This window comes from Pristiophorus japonicus, chromosome 10, assembly GCF_044704955.1.
Source record: "Pristiophorus japonicus isolate sPriJap1 chromosome 10, sPriJap1.hap1, whole genome shotgun sequence".
In the NCBI taxonomy this organism is placed as follows: Eukaryota; Metazoa; Chordata; class Chondrichthyes; family Pristiophoridae; genus Pristiophorus; species Pristiophorus japonicus.
This window is the reverse complement of record NC_091986.1, coordinates 131,523,010-131,538,086: the sequence shown is the minus strand read 5'-3', so window position 1 is coordinate 131,538,086 and position 15,077 is coordinate 131,523,010. Positions and strand designations below refer to the sequence as shown.

Sequence of the window (15,077 nt, the reverse complement as noted above, 5' to 3'; positions counted from 1 at the left end):
CGGAACGTGCGGTTCAAATCATAAAACAGGGCATGCTCCGGATTCAAGGACCCTCTATTCAGTACCGCCTGTCGCGCCTCCTGCTGGCCTATAGGTCCCGCCCACATTCGCTCACGAGAGTCCCGCCCACGGAGCTACTCATGAAACGCATGCTTGAAACGCGGATGTCCCTCATTCATCCTGCTCTGTCGGACATTGTTGAGGGCAAGCGCAAATCCCAAATAGAGTGCCATGATCGCAACTCAGTGGGGAGATGCATAGAAATCAATGACCCTGTATTCATTCTCAATCATGCACTGGGACCCAAGTGGCTTGAGGGCACTGTAATCGGCAAAGAGGGGAATAGGGTCATAATGGTCAGACTAAACAATGGACAGATATGCCGCAAACATCTGGACCAGGTAAAGAAAAGGTTCAGCATGGAAACTGAGGAACCTGAAATAGACCATGGGAAGTCAACCACACCACTGCCAGTGAACGAGCAACAAGGACAGTCAACAGCACGCACAGTCCCTGCGGCCAGCCCGGAACCAACTCAGGCAACAGAGACGCATGCCGTGGCTCAACCACCAGAGCCACAACTGCGGCACTCCACGAGAGAGCGTCGACCGCCTGAAAGACTCAATCTTTGACCCAAAGACATTAGCGGGGAGGTGATGTCATGTTTGTAACATTCACATAACTGTAACCAATATGTAACAACACTGTACACTGTATACAACTGTGAAATACACACCTTGACCACAGGGGGTGAACTTGTGGGAGACACTCCTCACCTGGTCAGCCAGGTACTTAAAGGGAGGTTCCACGCAGGCTCAGCACTCCTTGGTCCTGGGAATAAAGGTGCAGGTCATGAGTGACCTTGTCTGCAGTATATGCCTCGTGTGACTTTATAATACAGTGCAGAGACACTACACTTTGAATATGCCTCTATTAAACATTACCAAACTTTTAGTAGTTCCCTGTTAAACATACAAAAAGCAGATTAATTTAATTAACATAAATAAATGCACAAACAACTGGGAGTAACCTCGGTTTTATGATGCTTCATTTACAGTGGCATTCTGCAACACAAGCTGCTCGAATCTAACAGCACATGTTATCACTGATGCAGAAACTTACTTTGGCCAAACTGGCACAAATGCAATTTGAATCAATGGCAGGAAAGATAAAATGTCAGCAAACCTGTACTTACATTTTTGAGTCAGATGTTTTTCAAAACCACTGATTCACGTTGTGAATGTTGCGACAGTTGGCCACCTTTTGCTGGCATCAAGTATCGTACCTTCTTCCAGAAATATGAATGTTTGACGGCAGATTTACTTCCTTTCCATTTCACAGTTCTTTTTGACTTCAGAACAAGCTGAAGTGACTCTGGTAATAACTTAGTATTGTTTATAGGCTTAAATTCAATAAGTATTGGTTTTATTTTTCTTTCAACCAATACTTGATGCAGCCCGGTCATCAGTTCATACGTAGAACTGTACTCATTATCCACATATTCTTTACTGAGTATTATAATCAATCTTCGGCATTTGTTAATATAAAAAAGTATATTATCTGCAGAAGCTGTAAAACAAATTAAGTACTGCTTTATTAAAAATACCAAATGGGGAAAGAATATCTAATATTCTACATATAAATCTTAACCTAGAAATGACCAGATTTTCTGCAGATTCAAACTGTTTTCCTAGGAAACCAAGCAGTAAGTCAAATGTAAACAGTTTTATTAGGGATTCTGATTTACTTTTCACGGATGTATCACATTGGAATTTATTTGCAAATTGGTCATTTGACACACAAAGGTGACTGACCAATTTTGGCTAGATTATCACAGGGCTTTTATTCAAACCAGGGGAAAATAGCTTACTTTAAGCCCCTCTGCAATGCTTAGACTTATGACATATGCTATATCGCAGCTTCAACCTGTCATGATGATGATCACAGGCATGGAGATTAGGAGACCAGTTTTGCAGGAAAAGGTTAATACCACCCCTGCCCCCCCCCCACCACTCCCCCCCAACCATCCACCTCCCATATATGGGATCCTTGATAACAAACTCCTGCTTTATCCATAATAGATATTGTTAGCCCAACATTGACCGGAATTTTTACTTTGGAGATTGTGCAGGTTTACGAGCGCTTGGGTAGTTAAAAGCGCTGAAATTGACAGTGCGTCGGTAAGCTGGCTTCAACCCACCGCTTCTGCCTTTAACTCGTGCATGTTAGTCAGCGCTTGGGGGAGGTGGGTGATCTAATTAAGGTGGTTGAAAGCTCATTAAGAGGCTGTTAACAGCCTTTTTAACCTTATGTTGGAGCTTTTATTGGCGGTCCACTGGATTCCCAGGCTTGCAGAACCTCGCCAGTGAAAGCACAGCGAGAGCAGAGTGGCCACTGTGGGAGTTGAACAATTGATAGTTAAAAAAAATCACAGTAATATTCACAACTCATTCCTGTTTCCTTGACTAAGGAAAGTTCTTGCTGACACCACTTGTGCTGAGTTTGCTTTCAGGAGTTTGCAGATGATTTCTACAACTTCAGAAGTCACTCTCACTATATTGGAGGATTGTGCCTCTGATCTCCACTTTACCTGGCATCTATCAGATCAGCATCGGTGCCGCTTATGCTGTTTCAACTTGGACCTCAGAGTCAGACCTAGACAAGCCCCAGCAGCAAGACCAGCCACACCAGTCGCCGCAGCAGCAGCCATCTTCTCACTGACCTCATGCTCCACAGGAGAGAGGGGACGAGCACAGGGGTGCCGCTCACAGGAGGCGATATCCCAACACAGGGTATATAGGCAGAGGATCACAGGAGGCTCAGGTCATCGCAGACATTTGTAGCTTGCTTGAACAAGACCTGCTGCCAAGTGGACCTGGTGCACACACAACACCAGTGGCTCTCAAAGTCACCACTGTTTTCAAATTCTTCACCTCAAGCCCCTTCCTGGGATCTGCTGGAGACATTTGCAGGATCTTGCAGTTGGCCGTCCACAAATGCATCACCCAGGTGACCGATGCCATGTTTGACAAGTCAGTCACTTTGCCACTGATGTGTTCCTGAGCAGGCGCTTGGCTTTGCAACTCTGGCTGGCAGGTGCAGGGCATCATTGACTGCACCCATATACCCATCAAGGCATCCCAGAATCCCCAGGCGTATCCATGAACCGTAAAGGCTTCCATTTCATCAATGTGCAGCTTGTCTGCAACCACAAAAAGATCATCGTGACTTGGTGTGCCAGATTCCCAGGGAGCTGTCATCACTCATTCATTCTGTGCCAGTCCACTCTCCTCACATTTCTGACCAGACTTACCAGCTGGCTGCTTGGAGACAAGGAGTAATCCACTGCTGTTGATAACCTTGAGGAGGCCAAGCATTGAGGCAGAAACGCGCAATAATCAAAGCCACATGACGATGAGATGTGTCATAGAGCAAGCAATCAGGATGCTGAAGATGCACTTCAGATGCCCAGACAGATCTGGAGGAGCCCTTCAATACACACCAGCCAGGGTCTCCAGAATGATCATTGTTTGCTGCGCTCTGCACAACAGCGAGGATTGGAGTGCAGGACGAGCACGGAGCAGAGTGCAGTGCCCATGTGGAGGAGGAGGAGGGGGTAGATGATGAGGATGAGGTAGATGATGATGAGGAGGAGGAGCAGAAGGAACATGAGGAGGGGGAGGAGGAGAAACCTGGAGTAGACATGGCACATCACTGGGATGGCCTCAATGGCACGATTTAGTTAAATATCACCAGTGCACCCAGTTGCTGAGCCAACACCCCCACCACCACAAAACAGTCCTACAATGACCAAACCATTCCTGTCTAAGACACCCATTGCTCGTACATAAGTAATGTCTCACTATTCACTCCAACTGACAAGGCCCCTTTCCAGCTAGCAGGCAAAATGGACAACAGGAAAGTGGTGCAAAGGATTACATTTATGTGGCTCATAACTTCAACAGAGTCTTAACCTTCTAACATTTAATAACACACCATGTGCATCCGCTTGTGCATCTACAATTGTGTCCTTTTTCTTTTTGTACTACTTCAATGACATACAACCTCTGTGGCTTCAGCGGAGCTAGAGGCAGGCTGTTCACTTCCCTGCTCTGACTGCTTAGACACTATTGGTCGACATCCTCTGGATTTTGGGGGTCCACCAAAGACTGCTCCTCCTGCACCTGTGCAGAGACAGACTTGGCCATCAGGGCATCATGTGGGGCTCTGACTGGGCGGGGGAGAGGGCAGGGAGGCGGAAATGGGGGAAGAGCTTGGAATACTTTGAGAAGAGCCCCCACTTTCATATCCCCTCTCACCATCAACCCTTCCATGGGCCACCCACACTTCCCTGCTAGTAAGGAGCTATAGAACACTTTATTGCACATCAGTGTGGTGATTAAGGGCCGAATCTAGGTTACTAGCCATCCTGGATGTGGCTGCAATCAGAGTCCATAAGCTATTCAGAGCAAGCATGCACTTGTTCGACCGGGGCATTTGATGCTCCCTGCAAGTGGCCACCCTTTCCATGGATGAGCACATCGTCGCCATCGCCTGTGACATTGTGCTGCTCATGCTGATGTAAGAGTTTCTACAGGTAAATAAAAAGGAAAAAAGTGGCTAAAGTAAATGTTTGTCCCCTAGAGGATAAGAATGGGGAATTAATAATGGAGAACAGGGAAATGGCAGAGATGTTAAACAAATATTTTGTATCGGTCTTCACGGTAGAAGACACTAAAAAAATCCCAGTAGTGGATAATCAAGGGGATATAGGGAGGGAGGAACTTAATACAATCACTATCACTAATGAAATAGTACTGGGTAAAATAATGGAACTAAAGGCGGACCTGATAGCCAATAGAGCTGGAAAACTAAGTAAATTTGTTTAAAATAGCACTCCTTCCTTCACAGGCTGCATAATTTTCTGCACAAAATGAATGGCTTTGTTGTTGTTCAGACTTGTTCTCTTGTGAAACTATGATGTCAGAGAATGGGTTTAGGTTTTTATTTTCCTCCAAGTGCAACAAAATCAGAGAAGTGAGGATTACTTCTTGTTTTTGTAAAATTACTGCCAACACTGTAATTCTTACCACTTTCAGCATTGCTCCCATGGGCCAAGTGTTGAAAGGCAAATGACAAAAGCAAAGAGAGAGAAAATAAAATGGACCTGATGCCTTACATCCTAGGGTCTTAAAAGAAGCAGCTGTAGAGATAATGGATGCATTGGTTGTAATCTACGAAAATTCCCCGGATTCTGGGGTGGTCCCAGCGGATCGGAAAACGGCAAATGTAACGCCCCTATTTAAAAAAAAGGAGGCAGACAAAAATCAGGAAACTGTAGACCAGTTAGACGAACAACTGTTGTTGGGAAAATGCTGGAGTCCATTATTAAGGAAGCAGTAGCGGGACATTTGGAAAAGTATAATTCAATCAAGCAGAGTTAGCATGGTTTTATGAAAGGGAAATCATGTTTGATAAATTTGCTGGAGTCCTTTGAGGATGTAACAAACAGGGTGGATAAGGGGGACCCAGTGGATGTGGTGTATTTGGATTTCTAGAAGGCATTCGGTAAGGTTCCACATAAAAAGTTACTTCACAAGATAAAAGTTCACAAGATTGGGGGTAATATATTAGCATGGATAGAGGATTGGCTAACTAACTGAAAAGAGAGAGTTGGGATAAATGGGTAATTTTCCAGTTGGCAAACAGTGACTAGTGGAGTGCCGAAGGGATCGATGCTGGATCCTCAATTATTTACAATCTATATTAATGACTTGGAAGAAGGGACCGAGTGTAATGTAGCCGAGTTTGCTGATGATACAAAGATGAGTGGGAAAGCAAATTGTGAGGAGGACTTAAAACATCTACAAAGGGATATAAACAGGCTAAGTGAGTGGGCAAAAATTTGACAGATTGAGTATAATGTGGGAAAATGTGAGGTTATCCACTTTGGCAGAAAAAATAGAAAAGCAAATTATAATTAAATGGAGGAAAATTGCAAAGTGCTGCAGTACAGAGAGACCTGGGGGTCCTTGTGCATGAAACACAAAAAGTTAGTATGCAGGTACAGGAAGTAATCAGGAAAGCAAATGGAATGTTGGCCTTTATTGCAAGGGAGAAAGAGTATAAAAGCAGAGAAGTCCTGCTACAACTGTACAGGGTATTGGTGAGGCCACATCTAGAGTACTGCATACAGTTTTGGTCTCCATATTTAAGGAAGGATATACTTATATTGGAGACTGATCAGAGATGGTTCACTAGGTTGATTTCGGAGATGAGGGGTTTGACTTATGAAGATAACTTGAGTAGGTTGGGTCTATACTCATTGGAGTTCAGAAGAATGAGAGGTGATCTTATTGAAATGTATAAGATAATGAGGAGGCTCGACAAGGTGGATGCAGAGAGGATGTTTCCACTCATAGGGGACACCAAAACTAGGGGACATAGTCTCAGAATAAGGGGCTGCCCATTTAAAACTGAGATGAGGAGGAATTTCTTCTCTCAGAAGGTTGTAAATCTGTGGAATTCTCTGCCCCAGAGAGCTGTGGAGGCTGGATCATTGAATATATTTAAGGTGAAGATAGACAGATTTTTGAGCGATAAGGGAATAAAGGGTCATGGGGAGCAGGCAGGAAAGTGGAACTGAGTCCATGATCAGATCAGCCATGACCTTATTAAATGGCGGAGCAGGCTCAAGGGGCCAAATGGTCCACTCCTGCTCCTATTTCTTATGTTCTTATCTTCTTATTAAATCGCTTACTGCACTGTATCTACGACCTGGAAACCACATTCCCACTGTTCACTTCTTCCGCATTCTCCAGCCATGCACACTTTGTCTTGGCAGCTGGTCTCTTGCTTCCATCACCAGAGATGAAGGCTTCCACGTACCTGACTCGCTGGATCAGGATTTCCAGGGAGATATAACTAAATCTGGGGCCAGCTTTTTGGCTCTGAGCCTGTATTTTTGCTTATCAATCTGTACAACTTTATAGAACGAATTTACTCGGTCAAAAATGCACTGTCTCCCGCACCAAACTCTCCTGCACCTAGACCAACCTACAATTGTCATCTGTGCATTGCTCCTTTAAGTAGCTGAGCTGAAGTCACGTCATTCGTGATGTCATCAGACTTGGGAAACCCAGAAGTCTGATTCAATTGCAATGGCTGAGTTTAAAAAGCCACTGCAAGATGCGTCACTACAAAGTCAGGGTTCCCGACCCGATCCATGGCCACCCTGCACCTATCCCAACGGCAAGATAAAAATTCAGCCCAATGAGCCTGAATGGGAGGAATGTCTTACCGTCCTTCATTGTTTCAAATCATTACGGATAACAGCTTCAATGCTTGGTTATATTGGCGTGACTGCACAGCTGCATTTCACTCCACACCTAGCTGCAAGGTGGAGTTTACCCCTTTGTAAGATAGCTTTAATTCCAAAAGCAACACCGCAATATAAATCACACCTGGGCATTTGGGCCTATGTATTCGACTCAGTGAAGTATGTTCTCAGAATGTGAGCACACCTCTATGATTAAATCTTTTGATTTCAACACCGAGAGAACGCAGGGAGACCAATGTGTAATTTTTTGAATATTTGCAGTTTATAAGAAATAAGAGGAAAGTTCAGAGCAACATTGAACATAGTAGCATTGTTAAAATATAGAGACATGAAAGGTTTCAGATGAGTGAATTACTTATCAGACTCGGGGTGAGAGGAATTACCTATTATTCTGACCAGAAGATGTGCTATAAAATCCTCCCAAGATATGGGTACTTAAGTTTGAAAAGACCCAGGGGCTGAAATTGCCCCTTGCCTTAAGGCCTATACTACCACCGCAAATCGGCATCCACGTTGTGGAGTGGAGTGGCCACCGACTTTTGGTGGAATGGCCACTGCTAGCCCAATTGCCCTCCCAAGTTTTCCCGGTGGTGCCCCGATCTCCCACAATCACCCCCCCATCCACCGCTATGCTGCTGTCGATCCATCTTAAGCGCATCATCACACTGTTATATATGTAAACTTGTATTTACTCTGTACAGCCACCAGAGGGCTCATCCCCTGGAGTCCCAAGGGATCCCATAATCCCTTGGGAGCACAGGTATTTAAGGAGGCCTCACAGATTGGAGACGCACTCTGGAGACCTGCAAATAAAAGACTAAGGTCACACTTTACTTTGAGCTCACAGTGTTCAGTCTGACTCTTTCTCCATACATAACAACTGGTGACGATAGCGAAGCCAAAGATGCAGAGAACAGTGCGCATCCTGGAGAAATTCTTGGAGGGAGATGATTGGAAAACTTTTGTGGAGCGATTCGACCAATACTTCGTAGCCAACGAGCTAGATGGAGAAGAGAACGCTGCCAAACGAAGGGCGATCCTCCTCACCATCTGTGGGGCACCAACGTATGGCCTCATGAAAAATCTGCTTACTCCAGCGAAACCCATGGAGAAATCATACGATGATTTGTGCACAATGGTCTGAGAGCATTTGAACCTGAAGGAAAGCGTTCTGATGGTGAGGTACCGGTTCTACACCTACAAAAGGTCTGAAGGCCAGGAAGTGGTGAGTTATGTCACTGAGCTAAGACGCCTTGCAGGACAATGCGAATTTGAAGGACATTTGGAGCACATGCTCAGAGACTTTTTCGTGCTTGGCATTGGCCACGAAACCATGCTTTGCAAACTTTTGACTATAGAGACCCCAACCTTGAGTAAGGCCATAGCGATAGCCCAGGCGTTCATTGCCACCAGTGACAATACTAAGAAAATCTCTCAGCACACAAGTGCTGCTACAAGTACTGTGAACAAAGTGATGTTATTTTCAAATCGCAACGTACAGGGCAGGTCACACATGCCTGCAGCTGCACGTCCGCAGATGTCTCAGAGTCCACCATCAAGGGTGATGAATGTAAGGCCATGAACACCTTGTTGGCGCTGCGGGTGTGATCATCATTTCCATTCATGCCGATTCAAAGGGTACGTTTGTAAGGGCTGTGGAACAATGGGACACCTCCAACGAGTGTGGAGGCGAGCTGCAAAGCCTGTTAAACCTGAAAACCACCATGTTGCAGAGGAGGACAGATCCACGGAGGATCACGACGAACCAGATTTTCAGACCTAGAGGTACATGGGGTGCACACATTCACCACAAATTGTCACCCGATAATGCTGAATGTTGAACTAAATGGACTCCCGGTGTCAATGGAGCTGGACACGGGCGCGAGCCAGTCCATCATGGGCAAAAAGACTTTCGAGAAATTGTGGTCCAGCAAGGCCTCAAGGCCAGTCTTAACTCCAATTCGCACGAAACTAAGAACTTACACAAAGGAACTGATTCCCGTAATCAACAGTGCTACCATAACGGTCTCCTACAATGAAGCGGTGCACAAGCTACCACTCTGGATGGTACCGGGCGATGGTCCCACACTGCTCAGCAGGAGCTGGCTGGGAAAGATACACTGGAACTGGGATGACGTCCGAGCGCTATCGCCTGCTGATGACACTTCGTGTGCCCAGGTCTTAAACAAGTTCCCTTCGCTGTTCGAACCAGGCATCAGGAAATTCCAAGGAGCAAAAGTGCAGATCCACCTAATTCCGGGGGCGTGACCCATCCATCACAAGGGGAGAGCTGTACCGTACATGATGAGAGAAAGGGCAGAGATTGAGTTCGACTGGCTGCAAAGAAAGGGCATCATCTCACCGATCGAGTTCAACGAGTAGGCCAGTCCTATTGCCCCAGTCCTCAAGGGAGACGGCACCATCAGAATCTGTGGCGATTACAAAGTAACTATCAATCGTTTCTCCCTGCAGGACCAATAATTCACTACCAAATGCCGACGAACTCTTTGCAACGCTGGCGGGAGGAAAGATGTTCACGAAGCTGGATTTGACTTCAGCCTACATGACGCAGGAACTGGAGGAATCATCGAAGGGCCTTACCTGTATCAACACGCACAAAGGTCTTTTCATTTATAACAGATGCCCATTTGGAATTTGATCAGATGCAGCGATATTCCAGAGAAACATGGAAAGCTTACTGAAGTCGGTCCCGCGCACCGTGGTCTTCCAGGACGACATCTTGGTTACAGGTTGGGACACAGTCGAGCATCTGCAGAACCTGGAGAAGGTTCTTAGTTGACTCAACCACATGGGGCTCAGGTTAAAATGCTCGAAGTGCATTTTCCTGGCGCCTGAAGTGGAGTTCCTGGGGAGAAGAATCGCGGCGGACGGCATCAGGCTCACCGATTCGAAGACGGAGGCAATCGAGAACGTACCGAGGCCACAGAACGTGATGGAGCTGCAGTCGTTTCTAGGACTCCTGAACTACTTAGGTAACTTCTTACCAGGTCTCAGCACACTGTTAGAACCACTGCATGTCTTACTGCGTAAAGGGGATGAATGGGCCTGGGGCAAAAGCCAAGAAAATGCCTTTGTAAAAGCTAGAAAATGGTTATGCTCCAACAAATTGCTTGTGTTGTATGATCCATGTCAGCGTTTGGTACTAGCACATGATGTGTCGTCAAATGGCGTCGGGTGTGTATTGCAACAAGCTAATGATTTGGGGAAATTGCAACCGGTTGCCTATGCATCCAGGTGTCTGTCTAAGGCTGAGAGGGCCTACAGCATGATTGAAAAAGAAGCGTTAGCTTGTGTCTATGGAGTAAAGAAAATGCATCAATATCTGTTTGGGCTAAAATTCGAATTGGAAACTGACCATAAGCCACTCATATCCCTGTTTTCCGAGAGTAAGGGGATAAATACGAATGCATCGGCCCTCATACAGAGATGAGCGCTCACTTTGTCCGCATACAACTACACCATCCACCACAGGCCAGGCACAGAACACTGCGCCGATGCTCTCAGTAGGCTGCCATTGCCCACCACAGGGGTGGAAATGGCACAGCCCGCAGATTTAGCCATGGTTATGGAAGCATTTGAGAGTGAGCAATCACCCGTCACTGCCCAGCAGATCAAAACCTGGACGAGCCAGGACCCCTTATTGTCCCTAGTCAAAAAGGGTGTGCTTCACGGGAGCTGGTCCAGTGTCCCAGTGGAAATGCAGGAAGTTTCAGAGGCGCAAAGATACAATGTCTATACAGGCAGACTGCTTTCTGTGGGGCAATCGAGTAGTGGTTCCCAAGAAAGGTAGAGACACCTTCATCAGTGACCTCCACAGTACCCACCCACGATAGCCAGATCCCACATGTGGTGGCCCGGTATTGATGCAGACTTAGAGTCCTGCATTCATAGATGTAATACATGCTCGCAGTTAAGCAATGCACCCAGGGAGGCGCCGCTAAGTTTATGGTCTTGGCCCTCCAAACCGTGGTCTAGGGTATATGTCGACTATGCAGGCTCGTTCTTGGGTAAAATGTTCCTTGTGGTTGTAGATGCGTACTCCAAATGGATTGAATGTGATATAATGTCGGCTAGCATGTCCGCTGCCACCACTGCGGGCCTGCGGGCCATGTTTGCCAGACATGGCCTACCCGATGTCCTGGTGAGCGACAACGGACCATGTTTTACCAGTGCTGAGTTTAAAGAATTTATGACCCGCAACAGGATCAAACAAGTCACATCTGCCCCGTTTGAACCAGCATCCAATGGTCAGGCAGAGAGAGCAGTGTAAACCATCAAGCAGGGCTTGAAGAGGGTAACGGAAGGCTCATTGCAGACTCGCCTATCCCGAGTCCGACTTAGCTACCGCATGAGATCCCATTCACTCACTGGGATCTCGCCTGCTGAACTGCTCATGAAAAGAGCACTTAAGACAAGGCTCTCATTAGTTCACCCTGATCTACATGAACAGGTAGAGAGCAGGCGGCTTCAACAAAGTACATACCATGATAGAGCAAATGTGTCATGTGAGATTGAAATCAATGATCTTGTATTTGTATTGAATTATGGACAAAGTGCCAAGTGGCTTCCCGGCACTGTCGTGACCAAACAGGGAAGCAGGGTGTTTCGGTTCAAACTTTCAAATGGACTCATTCACCGGAAACTCCTGGACCAAATCAAACTCAGAATTACGAACTATCCTGAGCAACCCACCTTCTTTGACCCCCCAACATACACACCAGTGGGAACCGGCACTGCGGTTGGCCACGAAGCAGAACCCATCATCCACAGCAGCCCAGCAGGACCTACCACACCAGGCAGCCCAGCAAGGTCAGGTGCACAGCTGCACAGCAGTCCAGCGAGGGCCCAACAGTTAATTCACCAACACCAGCTTTCACACCAAGACGATCAACCAGGGCAAGAAGGGCCCCAGATCGACTCACTGTTGACTTTGGGGGTGGAGTGTTGTTATATATGTAAACTTGTATTTACTCTGTACGGCCACCAGAGGGCTCATCCCCTGGAGTCCCAAGGGATCCCATAATCCCTTGGGACACAGGTATTTAAGGAGGCCTCATAGGTTGGAGAGGCACTCTGGAGACCTGCAAATAAAAGACTATGGTCACACTTTACTTTGAGTTCACAGTGTTCAGTCTGACTCTTTCTCCAATCATCATGCGCACTGCAGATCTAACCCCTCGACGGTGACATTCCCCACCAAAAATTTTCAGTCCACCCAAACATCTTCACTTTGCTGCTGACTGCAAATTCCAGGCTCTTATTACCATCCCCATTTTGTCTGGTGAATGTTTACAGCATAAGACCTACATATCGATTGGTCAAATCAAATTGCACGGGGTAGCCTTGAGGAGGAATTCATAGAATGCATACGGGATTGTTTCATAGAACAGTATGTTACAGAACCTACAAGGGAGCAAGCTATCTTAGATCTGGTCCTGTGTAATGAGACAGGAATAATAAACGATCTCCTAGTAAAAGATCCTCTCGGAATGAGTGATCACAGTATGGTTGAATTTGTAATACAGATTGAGGGTGAGGAAGTTGTGTCTCAAACGAGCGTACTATGCTTAAACAAAGGGGACTAGAGTGGGATGAGGGCAGAGTTGGCTAAAATAGACTGGGAACACAGACTAAACGGTGGCACAATTGAGGAACAGTGGAGGACTTTTAAGGAGCTCTTTCATAGTGCTCAACAAAAATATATTCCAGTGAAAAAGAAGGGCGGTAAGAGAAGGGATAACCAGGCATGGATAACTAAGAAAATAAAGGAGAGTATCAAATTAAAAACCAATGCATATAAGGTGGCCAAGGTTAGTGGGAAACTAGAAGATTGGGAACATTTTAAAGACAGCAAAGAATGACTAAGAAAGCAATAAAGAAAGGAAAGATAGATGACAAAAGTAAACTTGCGCAAAACATAAAAACAGTAAAAGCTTTTACAGATATTTAAAACGGAAAAGAGTGACTAAAGTAAATGTTGGTCCCTTAGAGGATGAGAAGGGGGATTTAATAATGGGAAATGTGGAAATGGCTGAGACCTTAAACAATTATTTTGCTTCAGTCTTCACAGTGGAAGACACAAAAACCATGCCAAAAATTGCTGGTCACAGGAATGTGGGAAGGGAGGACCTTGAGATAATCACTATCAATGGGGGGTAGTGCTGGACAGGCTAATGGGACTCAAGGTAGACAAGTCCCCTGGTCCTGATGAAATGCATCCCAGGGTATTAAAAGAGATGGCAGAAGTTATAGCAGATGCATTCGTTATAATCTACCAAAATTCTCTGGACTCTGGGGAGGTACCAACGGATTGGAAAGCAGCGAAAGTAACGCCTCTGTTTAAAAAAGGGGGCAGACAAAAGGCAGGTAACTATAGGCCGGTTAGTTTATCATCTGTAATGGGGAAAATGCTTGAAGCTATCATTAAGGAAGAAATAGCGGGACATCTAGATAGGAATAGTGCAATCAAGCAGACGCAACATGGATTCATGAAGGGGAAATCATATTTAACTAATTTACTGGAATTCTTTGAGGCTATAATGAGCATGGTGGATAGAGGTGTACCGATGGATGTGGTGTATTTAGATTTCCAAAAGGCATTCGATAAGGTGCCACACAAAAGGTCATTCTTTGCTGTCGTTTAAAATTTTCCCAATCTTCTAGTTTCCCACTAACCTTGGCCACCTTATATGCATTGGTTTTTAATTTGATACTCTCCTGCAGAAGATAAAGGTACGCGGAGTCAGAGGAAATGTATTAGCATGGATTGAGAATTGGCTGGCTAACAGAAAGCAGAGAGTCGGGATAAATGGGTCCTTTTCGGGTTGGAAATTGGTGGTTAGTGGTGTGCCACAGGGATCGGTGCTGGGACCACAACTGTTTACAATATACATGGATGACCTGGAGGGGAGGGGACAGAGTGTAGTGCAACAAAATTTGCAGATGACACAAAGATTAGTGAGAAAGCGGGTTGTGTAGAGGACACAGAGAGGCTGCAAAGAGATTTAGATAGGTTAAGCGAATGGGCTAAGGTTTGGCAGATGGAATACAATGTCGGAAAATGTAAGGTCATCCACCTTGGAAAAAAAAACAGTAAAAGGGAATATTATTTGAATGGGGAGAAATTACAACATGCTGCGGTGCAGAGGGACCTGGGGGTCCTTGTGCATGAATCCCAAAAAGTTAGTTTGCAGGTGCAGCAGCTAATCAGGAAGGCGAATGGAATGTTGGCCTTCATTGCGAGAGGGATGGAGTACAAAAGCAGGGAGGTCCTGCTGCAACTGTACAGGGTATTGGTGAGGTCGCACCTGGAGTACTGCGTGCAGTTTTGGTCACCTTACTTAAGGAAGGATATACTAGCTTTGGAGAGGGTACAGAGACGATTCACGAGGCTGATTCTGGAGATGAGGGGGTTACCTTATGATGATAGATTGAGTAGACTGGGTCTTTACTCGTTGGAGTTCAGAAGGATGAGGGGTGATCTTATAGAAACATTTAAAATAATGAAAGGGATAGACAAGATAGAGGCAAAGAGGTTGTTTCCACTGGTCGGGGAGACTAGAACTAGGGGGCACAGCCTCAAAATAAGGGGGAGCCAATTTAAAACCGAGTTGAGAAGGAATTTCTTCTCCCAGAGGGTTGTGAATCTGTGGAATTCTCTGCCCAAGGAAGCAGTTGAGGCTAGCTCATTGAATGTATTCAAATCACAGATAGGTTT

General features: G+C 45.8%; 1 protein-coding gene across 1 annotated transcript in view; it reads right to left on the bottom strand.

The window, feature by feature from the left end:
• The window catches only part of LOC139274796 (interleukin-18 receptor 1-like), a 177,904-nt gene that overhangs the window by 9,651 nt on the left and 153,176 nt on the right, over positions 1–15,077 (bottom strand). Inside the window, exon 12 of the mRNA XM_070891490.1 lies at positions 1,196–1,569. Within this exon, the coding sequence (XP_070747591.1) occupies positions 1,205–1,569 (365 nt within the window). The 3' untranslated portion in view covers positions 1,196–1,204. The remainder of the gene's footprint in view (positions 1–1,195; positions 1,570–15,077) is intronic.